Source organism: Castor canadensis, chromosome 8 (genome assembly GCF_047511655.1).
Source record: "Castor canadensis chromosome 8, mCasCan1.hap1v2, whole genome shotgun sequence".
Classification (NCBI taxonomy): Eukaryota; Metazoa; Chordata; class Mammalia; order Rodentia; family Castoridae; genus Castor; species Castor canadensis.
This window is the reverse complement of record NC_133393.1, coordinates 108,958,763-108,974,237: the sequence shown is the minus strand read 5'-3', so window position 1 is coordinate 108,974,237 and position 15,475 is coordinate 108,958,763. Positions and strand designations below refer to the sequence as shown.

At 45.9% G+C, this 15,475-nt stretch overlaps 1 protein-coding gene across 3 annotated transcripts in view; it reads left to right on the top strand.

Annotated features, from left to right (window-relative positions):
• Positions 1–2,204, top strand: part of Cpm (carboxypeptidase M) — a 71,126-nt gene extending 68,922 nt beyond the window's left edge. For all 3 annotated transcript variants that reach the window (XM_020174578.2, XM_074083871.1, XM_074083872.1), the window contains one exon: positions 256–2,204. In XM_020174578.2, coding sequence (XP_020030167.1) covers positions 256–498 — 243 coding nt within the window. In that variant the 3' untranslated portion in view covers positions 499–2,204. The remainder of the gene's footprint in view (positions 1–255) is intronic.
• The last annotated feature ends 13,271 nt before the right edge of the window (positions 2,205–15,475 follow it).

Genomic DNA, 15,475 nt, shown 5'->3' with positions numbered 1-15,475 from the left:
TTTCTCCTGGCTTACATCACCAGATAAGGTAGCTGTCTTTATTTCATTTCGTAATTCTTGGCAAGAGCATTAACAATTGTGATCTGTATCAACAGGCACTGGCTAACCCATCGGTGCCTTGCCCCCAGGGCCTGGCAGAGATTGTTACATGCTTTGCACAAAGGCCACATTTTAGTGCTGGCTATCAGTGTTTTCAGCGTTGAGACCACAAAACATCTGAAGTCATTTGTACAATTGTTTCTTGTTTCTTCTCAGGTTACAGTCCCTGGACATGACCCGCACCTCACAAAGATAGTTATTCCAGAGAAATCCCAGAACTTCAGTGCTTTTAAAAAGGACTTTATATTTCCACTCCGAAGGCAATCAGATTCTGTCCTTGTATCAAATCCTTCATGCCCATTGGTTCCTCTATACAGGGCAATGCCAAGCTACTCAGCTGCAACAAAGCCTAGTTTGTTCTTATTTTTAGTGCCTCTTTTGCACATGTTTTTCAAATAAAGTAAACTGTGAAACTCAAACCCCATCAGCACCTGGAATCAGGGATTAGTCATTCCAGGCAACTCTAACTCGCTCTGGTGGAACCTCACCTGGATAAACTCCACAGTCTTCCCTACGAAGAGAGATGGATGCAAATCCTGAAATAAGCAATGTGTGGGAATAATGAAAGGAATGATTCAGTTTTATGAGTGGAAAAAACTACCTATCAAATATTGACCATTGACACTTAATTTTGAAGTTGTCTTAGAAATTTGTAAGAAGTTAAACTTGAGAAGCAAAACAAAATCCTGCAAGAAAAAGGAAGTAATTTTGTATACAAAGAACCAGATGAATATAAGCAACAAAGATGAACATTTATCACCTACTATATACAAGACTTTGCCATGAGTGGTATTTGTGAAGAGACAGTGCTATATATAACTAGTTCTCCACAAAGGAAGAAATTGTCTGAGAATACTTAGGTTTGCTAATGTTCTAAGGAGAGCCGAGAGAAAACAGGCAAACATATTTCAGTGATCCAAGAAAATATGACCCTAATGGGACAAGGTTGTTTATAGAATCCCAAAGGAACAGGTCAACTGAGCCTTTCTTCCTCCCAGCCAGCATCCTGCCTTTCTGCATCAAGAGGCCACAATCCTGTTATGATGAGGACCACCCCCCCATGTGTAGTGCCAGCCTCAGGAGCATGTCCATTTGCCTGGTCATATTCACCTGCACATGACACTGCAGCAGCTTTACTAGTCTCTTGCTCCCAAGTCATCTCCAAGTCCCTTTCTGCATATCACTGGGGGAGGGGCCTGCTTCACAATCAACTGTCAGCTGCTTCTGTTTCCCACCTCATACTGTTTGCATCACGTCTGGAAAGCCATTCCGATTCACTGCATTTTGTTTCTCACGCCTTTAAAATTCCATTCAAGCTGGGGGTATGGCTCAAGTGGTAGCGTGTCTGCTTGGCACATACGAGGCCTTGAGGTCAAACTCCAGTACAGCCACAACAAAAACAAAACCAAACCAAAAATCCACAACTCCATTCAAGTATCATCTCCACCAGGAAGACTCCTTCCAGGCAATGAGGTTTGAGGCCATGCCTCTGCTCCCCCAGATCAGCTGGTTTTTTCAATTACTGGATTTACAACACTGTCATATGATCTTCATTTTTGTCCTTTTTATTAGAGTATGAGCTCATTGAGGCCAAGGTCTACTTGTTTGAAAAATTCATTTTTATAACCTTAGAGCCTAGAACAAAATAGGTACTGATTGAAGAAAAAGGGTTCCAGCAACCTGCTACCCCCAGACCCACCCTTCCAGAACTATGGGGCTTTGGGTCATTTTATGAAACTAGGTTTTATGCTTTGGTAATCTCCGGCTCACTGGTAACATTGACTAGAGTATTTTCATGTGTGTATCAAAAAAAAAAAAAATTCCAAATACAGTGCTTTCACTTGCACTTAGTCTGTAGAAAGGGCATTATGTTACCTGATAACAGCACTACAAACCACCTTTTTTTAATCAGAAAACAAATGTTTACCTTTTTACCATTAGTACTCAATTCAAAGCAGCCATTCTCTAAGAGTTAACTTATGTTAAAATGTTTTATGTAAGAATTAAATGGGGGACGGCAAGGATCAAACAGAGAAAAAAAAAAAAAAACAGTAGCAATCCTAATAGGCAGATTTCTAAGTGCTGTGTATTCTCACAAAACACAAGTTGCCATTGGCAGTGCTGGGGTTTGAACTCAGGCCTCATGCTTGCTAGGCAGGCACCCTACTACTTGAGCCACTCCGCCAGCTCACTGTGGTTCTCATTTTAAGTTGCAAGTTCTGCATCATGTGAAAATGACACTGTGCTGGCCAAGGCCCATGGTGAATGCTTGAGGACAATAAAGGACATGAGCAATTTAGGTGCCATTTCTGTGCCAAGCTTATCCTACATGTTAGCCATTCATGTTAATATTAACAGCATTTGTCATTTCTTTTTAACCACTTATAAAACATGGTAATAACCTGAATATCTTGATCACTTTTATTTAAATGAGCAATGTATTAACAGTGCAAAAAATGATTTTGGTATATTACATTTAAAGTATGTAAGACTAAACTTGATTATCAAGCCCTAAACAATTTTTCAACTGAGGAGTCTCTCTTTTCTAAGATAGCAGTTTTTAAGGGATATGAACTAAAATCTGAATTGGCTCATGAGCCTTAATGAGAATTTCTTACTGAAATAACGTTTTTAAAATCAAAATTTGTATCAAAATCAAATTTTAAATCACTTAGAGACAAAAACAGGACTAGGGTTGTAGCTTAGTGGTAGTGTGTGTGCTAATTAGCATGCATGAAGCCTTGAGTTCAATACCCAACACCTCCCATCCCAAAAAAGACAAAACAGAACCATGGAATTGTGTGGTCAGACCAGATCCCCAAACCTTTCACTCTTCACCCCTTTAACCAGGTGGTTATGCTCCTCAGGCTCTAAGGTGAAATCCTTTTGTAGCGAAACCAACATGATGAAGGTTTTCAAGAAAGGAGAAAAACACAGGAATAAAGTAATAATTAGTAGGTAGAAGTCGTGGGTTCAAGTCTACCACATGCAGTTTCCTTATTTGTAAAATGAAGACCCTGTTTGACAGAGATTCTTTGACTGTTAGAAACAGTGGTAGGAGGGACTACATTTTCAGTGCTTGCTCAGGTGGAGGAAGGGCAACTGATACTTGGGGATGAATGTTTTGAAGGTAGTGTAATATACCTTACAAAAGCCAAATCTTTGCCTCTGAAATAAACAAAATTGACCTGAAAACTGGAACACTGGCTAACAAATATTCAAGGAAGCTTTCATGAAGTTATAGAGCTTTCTCATGTGCCCCCCAAATTATGATATTAACATGACTGAACAGTGGGGAATGTTAGTGGAATGTTTGTGAACATGAATGGTCTTTTTTTTTTTTTTTTGTCGTGGCACTAAGGTTTGAACTCAGGGCCTCACACTTGCTAAGCAGGTGCTCTACCACTTGAGCCAATCCACCAGCCCCTGTGAACATGAATGAATGAAACTAAATGGAAGGGATTTCAATTAATTTAAAATGTTAAGTCTCTACAGGCAAATACCAGTCAATGTTGATTTGGTGCTTAATTCATCAGACTCAGCTGCTGAATATGTCAGAAATGCTAAAAGCCTCCTCTTAACATTTCTGAACATCTAAGAACTCAATGTTGCGTTTTGTTCCCTAGAAATAAATTTGCATTTCTAATCTGTCTCTAAAGTATGGTGTAAATTAGCCTTGCTTAGAAAGCATGATTATCTGATGCTGGATTGGAAATATCTTTTCCTAGGGAATCCAGAAAAATAAGCATAGCATATTGTCTTATTGCAATGGGATAGGTTTCTTACTGAGAAGTTTCTTCTTCTAAACAGAAACAATTTATGTTTATTTTATGATAGATCACTGTAACTTCTTCATGACTTTAGGTGGGGGAGGAGAAGAAAATGATGGCCAGATCAGGAAAAGAGTATCAAGTGTTCCTAATACCGAAAATAAAACCTTGAGTTTGTTGTAGACTACATTTTATTACTAGTAAGCACTGTATTTCTCCCAAGCCATTTTATCATATTTTAGCATATGAACTACTCTAGAGCCTTTTATATGTATTTCATAGCTGATTTTACAAGCTTTCTCAGTGACTTTCTTTTATACTGTAAGTAGAACCTATTAAAATATAAACATTGTCTAAAACTGTAAAGTTTATTGGAAGGGGGACAGGACTACCTCTGAGTTTAGTCAATTTAGAATATTTGATTCTCAATAAAGAATATTCATATAGCAAATGTTTCTTTTCATTACCTGGAAAACAAATTTTTTGCAATAAAAGTCCATATACTAAACTGATTACCACCAAATAAATCCTAGGGAAACCAAAGTTAGTATCTTTTATGAAACAATAATATTGCAATGACTCTTCAAAAGTCCACAGTCCTTCCAAAACACTTTATATTATATATTCCAAATTAATTTGTATTATGGGACAGCATGTCCTATGGACAAGATGGGTGAAAGGTGTTCCTTCTGGTCAAAAATAACTTGGGGGGCTAGGAACATAGCTTCGTAGAAGCTAGCATGCACTGGACTCAAGTCCCAGTACCACAAAAAAAAAAAAAAAACACAATTCTGGAAAATTCACAACTCACATTGATGTAGTGAAGGATCTGAGAAGTCATGCAGGAAAGAAATGGTCTTCCCAAGTGTACTTAGTCATGGAACCATTTTGTTAATACAGCCTAATGCTATCTCTCCGAACATTCCTGCATTTCCAAACACATTCTGGGCAATGCTGATTGATACTAAGACTTTTGTCCTGGGTTAATTTTATTGACTTTGAAATGCCTTTTGCAGAAACACAGAACATAGTTATAAACAAAGCATTTGTCTCCTACAGGACTTGGAAAACAGCCCTAACCTGCTCAATGCAAATCCAGCTAATATGGATTTTTTATCATAGGACCAAGGTCAGATTCAAGTGTACATCTGTCCTCCAAAACAAGTAAATTTAAATGAAACATGGCTGAGTAGAAAATGACTAAATTATAGTTAGCAATTTCTAAAAAAGTGGTATCTCAGTTTAGAAATTTTTCAAGAGAATTCATTATAGGATTAGGAAACTCTTAGGGAGACATTCCCTCGCATATTTTAGCTACACTTCAGTATTTAAATTTGCAGGTATTAAAGTCGGTGGTAATACGCCTGCAATCCTAGCTATTCAGGAGGCAGAGATCAGGAAGATCAATGCTCAAAGCCAGCCCAGGGCAAATAGTCGGGAGACACTATCTCGGAAAAAAAGACCATCACAGAAAAAAGTGCAGGAGGAGTGGCTCAAGTTGTAAGGGCCCCTGCATAGCAAGCGTGAGGCCCTAAGTTCAAACCCCAGTGCCACCAAAAAATAAAAATAAAAAATAAAGTCCAATGAGCTTCTGGATATAAACCACTCGTCCACTAATACATGGTTAAGTGTTTGACCTCTGGAGATTTAGACTTCTCACATGCTGCTTATAAAAATAAAGTAAGTAGCAGAAACCATGAAAAAGGTTTTTGTTTTTGCTTTAAGAAAAGCCTTTTCAGGTGTTAAAATCTTTGAATCCCATGTGAGGCTGCGTCTGCCTCAGGCACTTCTGTGACCATGTGCTGAGCCTCAGGCTCAGAAGTGCAGGCTGCTTGGGAGGGGCTTAACTGTAGCCTAATTGGCTCATGTACAGAATTTAAGAATGTGAGACACAGCAATTTTTGTTCAAACTATATTTGCAGATGTTAATCACACACAAATCTCAAGGGCAGAGAGCATGGCTCAATTGGTAGGACGTGCGCCTGGCAAGCCCAAGGCTCTTGACTCAACCCCCAGTACCGCTCCCGTACACAGAGCGAGCTTCAAAAAACAAAGCATGAGATTCAAGAATGTTTCAGCATCATCCCTCCCCTAAAACTAACTGTGGTTCTCCTTTAAATAACATTTCACTCATCTCCATCAGTCATCTCACATGTATTACCCACAGCACAATGCCAAACCCACAGACTGTCTCCATTTGCTCACTGCATCCCGCCCTTATTCTGTTGTTTTCATTAGCTCATCTGTTAGTAGTCCTCTTTATAATTTAACATTCAATACTTAACACCTTCTCTGTACAGTGCTTAGATACTTATCTTTTTAAAACATTTGTAAACGTCGAAAATACTGATTGTAGCTGGGTGCTGGTGGCTCACATCTGTAGTCCTAGCTACTCAGGAGGCAGAGATCAGGAGGACTGAGTTTCAAAGCCAGCCTGGGCAAATAGTTCACGAGACCCTGAAAGGAATAGGAGGTCTCAGCGGGCCCCAACCCCCTTGTTGGAGAAACCAGTACCAAACACCCCATGTAGATAAGATAAGCAATGCGGCAGGGCTCAGTTAGGACATATAGAATGTGGGGAATGTGAGCGGGGGGTACATGCAAGATGTGAAGTACGTGCAAGATGTGAGGTACGCGCAAGATGTGCTCTGCCTGCTTGCCCAATGTTGATAACGAAAATATGCACGCCACCGCGGTCTATATAAGATTTCCCCTAAAGAGGCTCAGGGTCGTGTTTTCCTAACCGGTCCAGCGTGTCCGTGTGGGAGCTCAACCCTGGCTAGCCAGCCCAATAAACTCTGCTTTGTTGATTGCATTCACGCCTGGCTCTCTGTCTCTCGGGGGAATAGGATTCCGGGTCCTAACATTTGGAGGTTCCACCGAGATTTCATTTTCTCGAGAGACAGAACCTGCCTGCGAGAAAGCAGGGGCGATCCCAAGTCCTAGGGGTTGGGAGGGGATCCCAGACCCTCATTTGGAGGAACTTGAGTGTTCCATTTGGGCCGCGGCGGGGATTCGGCCAATCCCCAGGGAGATTCATTCTGGGAATCTCGCAAGGAGAACCACAGGGTCCTATTGGGAGAGGCTTTCCTCTCATTTGGGCTCGAGCATTTTAGGAACCCTGGCGCCAGGTGAAGAACTAATTGAGCTAGTCGACCGACCACCCGTCAAGTGGACGCCTTTCGGCCTGATATCCCAGTTGGACGGTGAGGAGGTTGAATGGGGTGCGCACCAGTGTGAGAGAAGGACCGGTCCGAGCGAGTGCTGGAGAGTGTTGTGTGTGTGTGGAATTATTGTTGCCTTTACCCTTTTTGTTCTATCTCTCTTGGTGTTTGAGTCTCCTTCCACAATGGGACAGGGACAAACAACCCCAAAGTCTCTGATCCTTTCTCACTTTTCAGAAGTTAAAGAAAGGGCCTTAAATGCGGGTCTGGTCATCAAGAAAGGTAAGTTCGACACCTTTTGTTCTGCAGAGTGGCCCACCTTTGGAGTCGGGTGGCCCATTCAAGGTTCCCTCTCCCTAGACCTGATCACTAAGGTTAAAGCAGTCATTTTTCAGCCAGACAATCGAGGCCATCCAGACCAAGTTCCTTACATTTTGGTTTGGGAGGATCTGGTGAGGAACCCTCCCCCTTGGTTAACAGTTTTTCTGACCCACCCCTCCAGTTCGGCCCCCGGGGCTAAAACCCCAGTCACGCCCGCCTTGGTCATAAAGGAGGAGGAAAAACTTCCTCTTCCCACCTTGACCGGTCCTCAAATTAGGGCATCTCCTTCACCATCTCCGGTCTTACCAGAGAGTTCCCCCCTTTACCCATCCCTCGCAGGGGCAGAGGAAGATCGGCCGCCTCCATACGTGACTCCCCCTGGCCAAGCCAGTGCCCCGGAGGAGGAAATTTCCTCATCCTCCTCAACAGGACTGGCAGCAGGAGGAGGAATGGGTCAAAGACTTCGCCCCCGAGGGATCCGGGAAAGGGATCCCCTCATCAACACAGGGGGAGGAAACTGTCCCTACACTTCCAGTCCGGATGGTGGGCCAAGGGGGACCGGGAGGAGGGCAACAGTTTCAGTACTGGCCCTTCTCCTCCAGTGATCTATATAACTGGAGGACGCAGAACCCGCCCTTTTCTGAAGACCCCAAGTGTCTCATAGACCTCTTGGAGTCCATCATGCATACACACTGTCCCACTTGGGATGACTGTCATCAGCTGCTCAATACTCTTTTTACGACGGAGGAACGAGAGCGCATCCTCAACAAAGCGAGGAAGAACGTTTTGGGGGATAATGGGAGACCCACAACTCTCCAACCGGCCATAGACGAGGCTTTTCCCCTACACCGCCCTGATTGGGATTTCGGGACCGCAGAAGGTAGGGAGCGTCTTCGGATCTACCGCCAGACTCTTATGGCCGGTCTCTGAGCGGCCGCTAGAAGGCCCACCAATTTTGCAAAAGTGAAAGCAGTCGTTCAAAGGGAAAACGAAAGCCCAGCCGGTTTCTTAGAGCGCCTCTATGAGGCATACCGTCAGTACACCCCTATTGACCCTGAGGCGGACCTCCACCGGTCTGCTGTGGTACTCTCATTCATTAATCAGGCAGCTCCAGACATTAGGAGAAAACTCAATAAACAGGAAAACTTAGGGGAGATGACTATAAGGGAAATGCTGCAGGTAGCGGAAAAGGTCTTTACCGCTAGGGAAACTCCAGAAGAAAGGGAGGAAAGACAGAGAAAGGAAGACAGGGAGGCCCAGGAGAAATTGAGAAAGGAGGACCGGAAGTTCCAGGCTAAGGAAAACCGAAAGCAACAGAGAGAAATGGCTCGTATTTTCCTAGCGGGTGTCCGGGACCAACCCAGGGGAGGGGGCCACGCCAGGACCCCGGATAAGGAACACTGTTTTTACTGTAAGGAAACGGGGCATTGGAAGAGAGAATGTCCTAAGTTAAAGGGAAGAAGAGGGTTTGGAAGGAGACCGGGGGAAAACAGGGAAAGGGAACGAGCAGTAGAGCAGGCCAGAGTCCTCCTAGCCGGAGAAGAGGACTGAAGGAGACGGGGCTCAGACCCCCTCCCCGAGTCCTGGGTAACAATGTATGTGGAGGGGAAGCCGATGGGGTTCATGGTGGATACCGGCGCCCAATATTCGGTTTTAAACAAGGCACATGGACCTTTGAACAAGGCACGAACAAGTGTTGTTCAGGGGGCCACCGGTACGCAGTTATGTACATGGACTACCAAAAGAAAGGTGAACTTAGGAAAACACCAGGTCACACACTCCTTCTTGGTCGTCCCTGAGAGTCCCACTCCCCTGCTCGGACGGGACCTACTCACCAAAATAGGGGCCCATATCCATTTTGAACCAGATGGAATAATTGTGACTGATCGAGAAGGGAGCCCGATTCATGTCTTGTCCCTATCATTGGCTGACGAGCATCGTCTGTTTGAGAGTCAACAGGAACCAGGAGGGGACATGACTCATTAGGTAAAAAGATTTCCCACGGCCTGGGCAGAGACTGCGGGAACCGGCCTCGCCAAACACCTCCCGCCCGTAGTTATACAATTGAAGGCTTCTGCTCTCCCCATTCGGGTGAAACAGTATCCTATGCCTGAGGAGGCCCGAAGAGGCATAGCCCCTCATATCCACAGGCTAATAAAGGAAGGAGTACTGCGGCCTTGTCAGTCTGCCTGGAATACTCCTCTGCTCCCCGTCCGAAAGCCGGGAAGCGGGGACTATAGGCCTGTGCAAGACCTACGAAAGGTAAACAAGCAGACGGAGGACATTCATCCCACCGTTCCGAATCCCTATACCTTGCTCAGCCACCTACCCCCCTCGCAAATATGGTATACAACCCTTGATTTGAAAGATGCTTTCTTCAGCATTCCATTGTCAGAAATTAGTCAGCCGCTATTTGCTTTCGAATGGCAAGAAGATGGGGGCCAATCCGGACAGCTCACTTGGACCAGACTGCCGCAAGGATTTAAAAACTCTCCCACCCTGTTTAATGAGGCCCTGAGCCAGGACCTGGAACCTTTTCGTCGGAGCCACCCACGAGTCACTCTATTACAGTATGTTGATGACTTACTGTTAGCGGCAGAAACCCGAGAGGAGTGCATCAAGGCTACTGAACACCTGCTAACGGAATTAGGTGAGCTGGGGTATCGGGCAAGTGCCAAGAAAACTCACATCTGTAAAAGGTCAGTGACATATTTGGGTTATCGGATTGCAGATGGGGCAAGATGGCTGACTGATGCCATCAAACAGACTATTCTGGCTATCCCATCCCCGACATCCACTAGGGGGGTGAGAGAATTCCTGGGCTCCGCGGGGTTCTGTAGACTCTGGATTCCAGGATTTGCGGAAATAGCCAGACCCCTATATGAGGCCACCAAAGAAGCTCCAGATTGGAGTTGGGGAGAGAAGAACAACAGGCCTTTGATCAGCTAAAAGACGCTCTTTTGCAGGCCCCTGCCTTAGCCTTGCCAGATCCTACAAGACCATTCACTCTGTTTGTAGATGAGAAAAAGGGGGTAGCCAAAGGAGTCTTGACCCAACAGCTAGGTCCCTGGAAGAGACCAGTGGCATACTTTTCCAAGAAATTAGACGCAGTAGCGGCAGGATGGCCCCCCTGCCTCCGCATCATAGCGGCCATTGCCGTGCTGGTGAGAGAAGCCGATAAACTAACCTTTGGACAGGCCCTCTGGGTAACGGCCCCTCACCCGGTGGAGGGAATCCTTAAACAACCCCCTGGGAAATGGATGACGAATGCCAGGCTCACCCACTACCAGGGGCTCTTGTTGGATTCCCCTCGGATCACATTCACAGATCCCGTAATCCTGAACCCTGCCACCTTGTTGCCTAACCCGGAACTGCAGACACCTGTCCATAACTGCAAAGAATTCCTCTCCGAAGTTACACAGGTACGGGCTGACCTAAAGGATACCCCCCTGTCCGGCTGCAAATTAAACTGGTACACGGATGGAAGCAGTTTTTTCCAAGATGGAGCCCGAAGGGCAGGGGCAGCTGTAGTCGACCAAGAAGGAAATACGGTATGGAGCAGCGCCCTCCCACCTGGAACATCAGCCCAAAAAGCGGAATTAATTGCCTTGGCAGAGGCCCTGGAGAGGGCAAAAGGAAAGCGAGTCAATATCTACACCGATAGCCGCTATGCTTTCGGTACCATCCATGTCCACGGGGCCATCTATCGCAAAAGAGGATTCCGCACAGCAGAAGGAAAACATCTAAAGAACCTAGCCGAAGTCCAGCGTCTATTAATGGCAGTGGAAAAACCGAAGGCAGTGGCAGTGATGTATGTCCCAGGCCACCAGTCTGCCAAGACGCCGGAAGCTGTCGGTAACAACAGAGCAGATCAAGAAGCAAAGAGAGTAGCAATGGTGAGTCCTCCCATGGAGACAGGGCAACCTTCCACGGTTGCGGCGATAGACGTGCCGGTCCCAGAGCTCCCTCCGCTACCCCCCCGACCAGAATACTCCACAGAGGATTTCACTTGGATGAGAGCCCACTCCCCCTTTAGAGAAGGGGAAGACGGATGGAAAAGTGACTTGGAAGGCAAGTTAATTCTGCCTGAAAAACTCGGACGATTCCTGTTGGCTAACTTACATAAGTCCACCCATTTGGGGCGGAGAAAATTACTAGACTTGTTGACATCTGCGCAGCTCCGATTTCCGAACCAGACCATAGCAGTCTGCCAAATTGTGGAAGATTGTGCCAGCTGCACAATCATGAAACCAGGACGAAGGGAGGGGCACCATACAGGTACTCGGGAACGGGGGAGGGCTCCGGGAAGAAGTTGGGAAGTGGATTTTACTGAGGTAAAACCGGGAAAGTTTGGGTACAAATATTTGCTGGTATTCATAGATACCTTTTCAGGCTGGGTGGAGGCTTTTCCTACAAAGAAGGAGACGAGTCAGGTAGTGGCAAAGGCTTTGCTAGAGGAAATCATACCCAGATATGGGGTGCCCGAGGCAATTGGGTCAGATAACGGTCCGGCTTTTGTTAGTAAAGTCCTGCAGGGACTAGCCCAGACTATGGGGGCCAATTGGAAGCTACATTGTGAATATAACCCCCAGAGCTCAGGGCAAGTAGAAAGGATGAATAGGACACTAAAGGAGACTTTAGCCAAATTGGCCCTGGAGACTGGCGGTGATTGGGTGACGCTCCTTCCCTTGGCCATCTTCCGAGTCCGGAACTCCCCCTATGTCCATGGGCTAACTCCCTTTGAGATCCTGTATGGGGCTCCACCCCCCATCATTCAGAGGACCTTAAGCCCAGAACTAGGTGATCTGGCCCCAAATTACCTGACCATGTTGCAGGCTTTAGCTAAAGTGCAACAACGGATTTGGCCCTTAATTCAAGCATACCACGCTGTTAAGAGGGACCCGGCTCTGGAACATGGCATAGTCCCGGGTGACATGGTATGGGTTAAAAGGCATCAGTCCAAAACCCTAGAGCCTAGATGGAAAGGACCTTATGTTGTACTGTTTACTACCCCTACCGCCCTCAAGGTCGACGGGATTGCAGCATGGGTACACCATTCCCATGTAAGACGGGCTCACCCTCCGGAGAAAAAACAGGAAAATTGGTCCGCACGGAAGCATCCAACAAACCCACTCAAGCTCCGGCTGATACGGGATGCTCCAAAAAACGAGAACACTCCAGATGCTCCGCAGCCCTCCTAGAATGGGATTATCACCTGGGTCCACTACACCCACATCAGACCGGCAGATCCGGTAGCTATGAAGAAAGGCTTCCTGCCAACAAGAAGGGTGTCCCACCACAAGGAAAATTTTTTCAAACTCAAACTTCATACTGGACCTCGGTAACTTTATTCCTTTTTCTAACCCTGTCCACCACTTGCTGGGGGCATACAAATCCACATCAACCTTTTAACCTGACCTGGATGATTGTAGATGTATCCACAGGAGACATTCTTAACCAGACCTCCAAGGTGACCCCTCCCAGCACCTGGTTCCCAGAATTATACTTTGACTTAAGGGCCTTATTCACTGGCAGGGGACAATGGGATTTGCGCCAAAGTTACTTCTATGTCTGCCCCGCTCCCCAACCCAACCACAGAAAAAAATGTGGAGGAATCGCAGACTATTATTGTAAGTCATGGGGTTGTGAGAGCTCAGGGGATATATGGTGGCCACCCCCCAAACAGGGGGACCTTATTCAATTAAGTAGAGTCTCTCAATCTGGCATTACATACCACCAACCTAGACCTATAAATAAGGGATGCCCAACTCCCCCCAGTTGTAATCCCATTATGATAAATTTCACTGATTTAGGAAAAAAGGCAACGAATTGGGAATTGGGTAAATCCTGGGGAGTCAGACTCTACAAAACAAATCATCCAGGAGCCCTTTTTACTTTGCGGCGTGTGCAACAACCAGTCTCTACTCTAACAATAGGCCCTAATAAGGTACTTAGGCCACCCTATGTAAAGCCACCTCCCCGACCTTCCACAGCTCATCACCTTCCCTCAACCATAGCCCGGGCTAATGTTACAACTCCAAGACCATCAGAAACCAGCCCTCCCCTGGTGAGGCCCAGTCTCATGACCGGATCTAAAGACCCCCCTCTGGGAGCTAGTGGGTGCTGCCTTCCTGACGTTAAACCACACCAACCCTAACATGACTAACTCCTGTTGGTTATGTTATGATGTGAGGCCCCCATTCTATGAGGCAATAGGGCTAAACACCACTCACGATACCTCATCTGAGGAAAACCCTACTCAATGTTCCTGGGGAGACCGTAAGAGAGGTCTGACCATACAGCAGGTAAGCGGCCAAGGAACCTGCTTAGGAAAAGTGCCAAAGAACAGACGGGACTTATGTACTGTTATTAACGCCAGTTCTACCTGGGAAAATGCTATTAAATGGGTAATTCCAAAGGACAATGGGTGGTGGCTATGCTCGCGGTCTGGACTCACCCCGTGCCTATCAACTAAGGTGTTTAACAGCTCTAAAGAATTCTGTGTTATAGTGACTGTGCTGCCCCGCATCCTCTATCATTCGGAAGAGAGTCTATATTCATACTGGAATACAAAAATGGTTGAAAAAAGGAAAAAGAGAGAACCTATTTCCACAGTAACTATTGCTACCCTACTCAGCCTAGGGTTAGCGGGAGCAGGAACCGGCATAGCTTCTTTGGCCACCCAGCAGAAAGGGATGTCTTCGCTGCGTGCAGCCATAGACGAAGATATAGAGAGAATAGAAACCTCCATTAGCCACCTAGAAAAATCCCTCACTTCCCTGTCTGAGGTAGTACTTCAAAACCGACGAGGTCTGGACTTGTTGTTCCTCCAAAAGGGGGGACTATGTGTTGCTCTAGGGGAAGAATGTTGTTTTTACGCTGACCATACCGGAGTTGTTCGTGACTCCATGTCTAAACTTCGAAAGAGCCTGGAACAAAGAAAACGAGAAAAAGAGGCCGGGGAAAGCTGGTTCGAGTCTTGGTTTAACCAGTCCCCATGGTTGGCTACCCTTTTATCTGCATTGGCAGGGCCAATAATAATCATCCTATTACTTGTTACCATAGGACCCTGGATTCTAAACCGACTTATGACTTTTGTCAAAAGTCGAATTAATACTATCCAACTTCTGGTCCTCCGCCAACAATATCAGGCTCTTCATCCCCTTGAGAATGATTCCTCAGTTTAGGCCGTAAGAAAAGGGGGGAATGAAAGGAATAGGAGGGCTCAGCGGGCCCCAACCCCCTTGGTGGAGAAACCAGTACCAAACACCCCATGTAGATAAGATAAGCAATGCGGCAGGGCTCAGTTAGGGCATATAGAATGTGGGGAATGTGAGCGGGGGGTACATGCAAGATGTGAAGTACGTGCAAGATGTGAGATACGCGCAAGATGTGCTCTGCCTGCTTGCCCAATGTTGATAACGAAAATATGCATGCCACCGCGGTCTATATAAGATTTCCCCTAAAGAGGCTCAGGGTCGTGTTTTCCTAACCGGTCCTGCGTGTCCGTGTGGGAGCTCGACCCTGGCTAGCCAGCCCAATAAACTCTGCTTTGTTGATTGCATTCACGCCTGGCTCTCTGTCTCTCGGGGGGAATAGGATTCCAGGTCCTAACAACCCTATCTCAAAAAACCCATCACAAAAAAGGGCTGGTGGGGTGGCTCAAGGTGTAGACCCTCAGTTCAAGCCCCAGTACCACACCAAAAAAAAAAAAACAAAAAACAAAAAAGCAACCAACCCTAATTTTAAGGATTGAGGATGTAGTTCAGAGGCCTGGATTGGATCCCCAGCCACACACACCTGTTATATAACACTGAAAGCTAGAGAAATAACAAATATGGTCACAGACTTTTAAACAATTTGTGGATTAAAGTGTTAAGGATCAAACTGAGAGCACTGTGCATATGAGGCGAGTACCACTGCTCTTCACCGCCAGCCCACATCAACTGGTATTTTTTTAAGCTTAAGAAATTTTTGTAAATATTAAAACTGCATCCAACCAGAAAATACAACTGTGAACTTTTCGTAATTCAGTACCACGGCACTTGCAGTTACCTTCATGAGCCTACACACCTCTGCACTTGCAAACACCTTTAAAATCCTCCGTAGGTAGGTGATGCC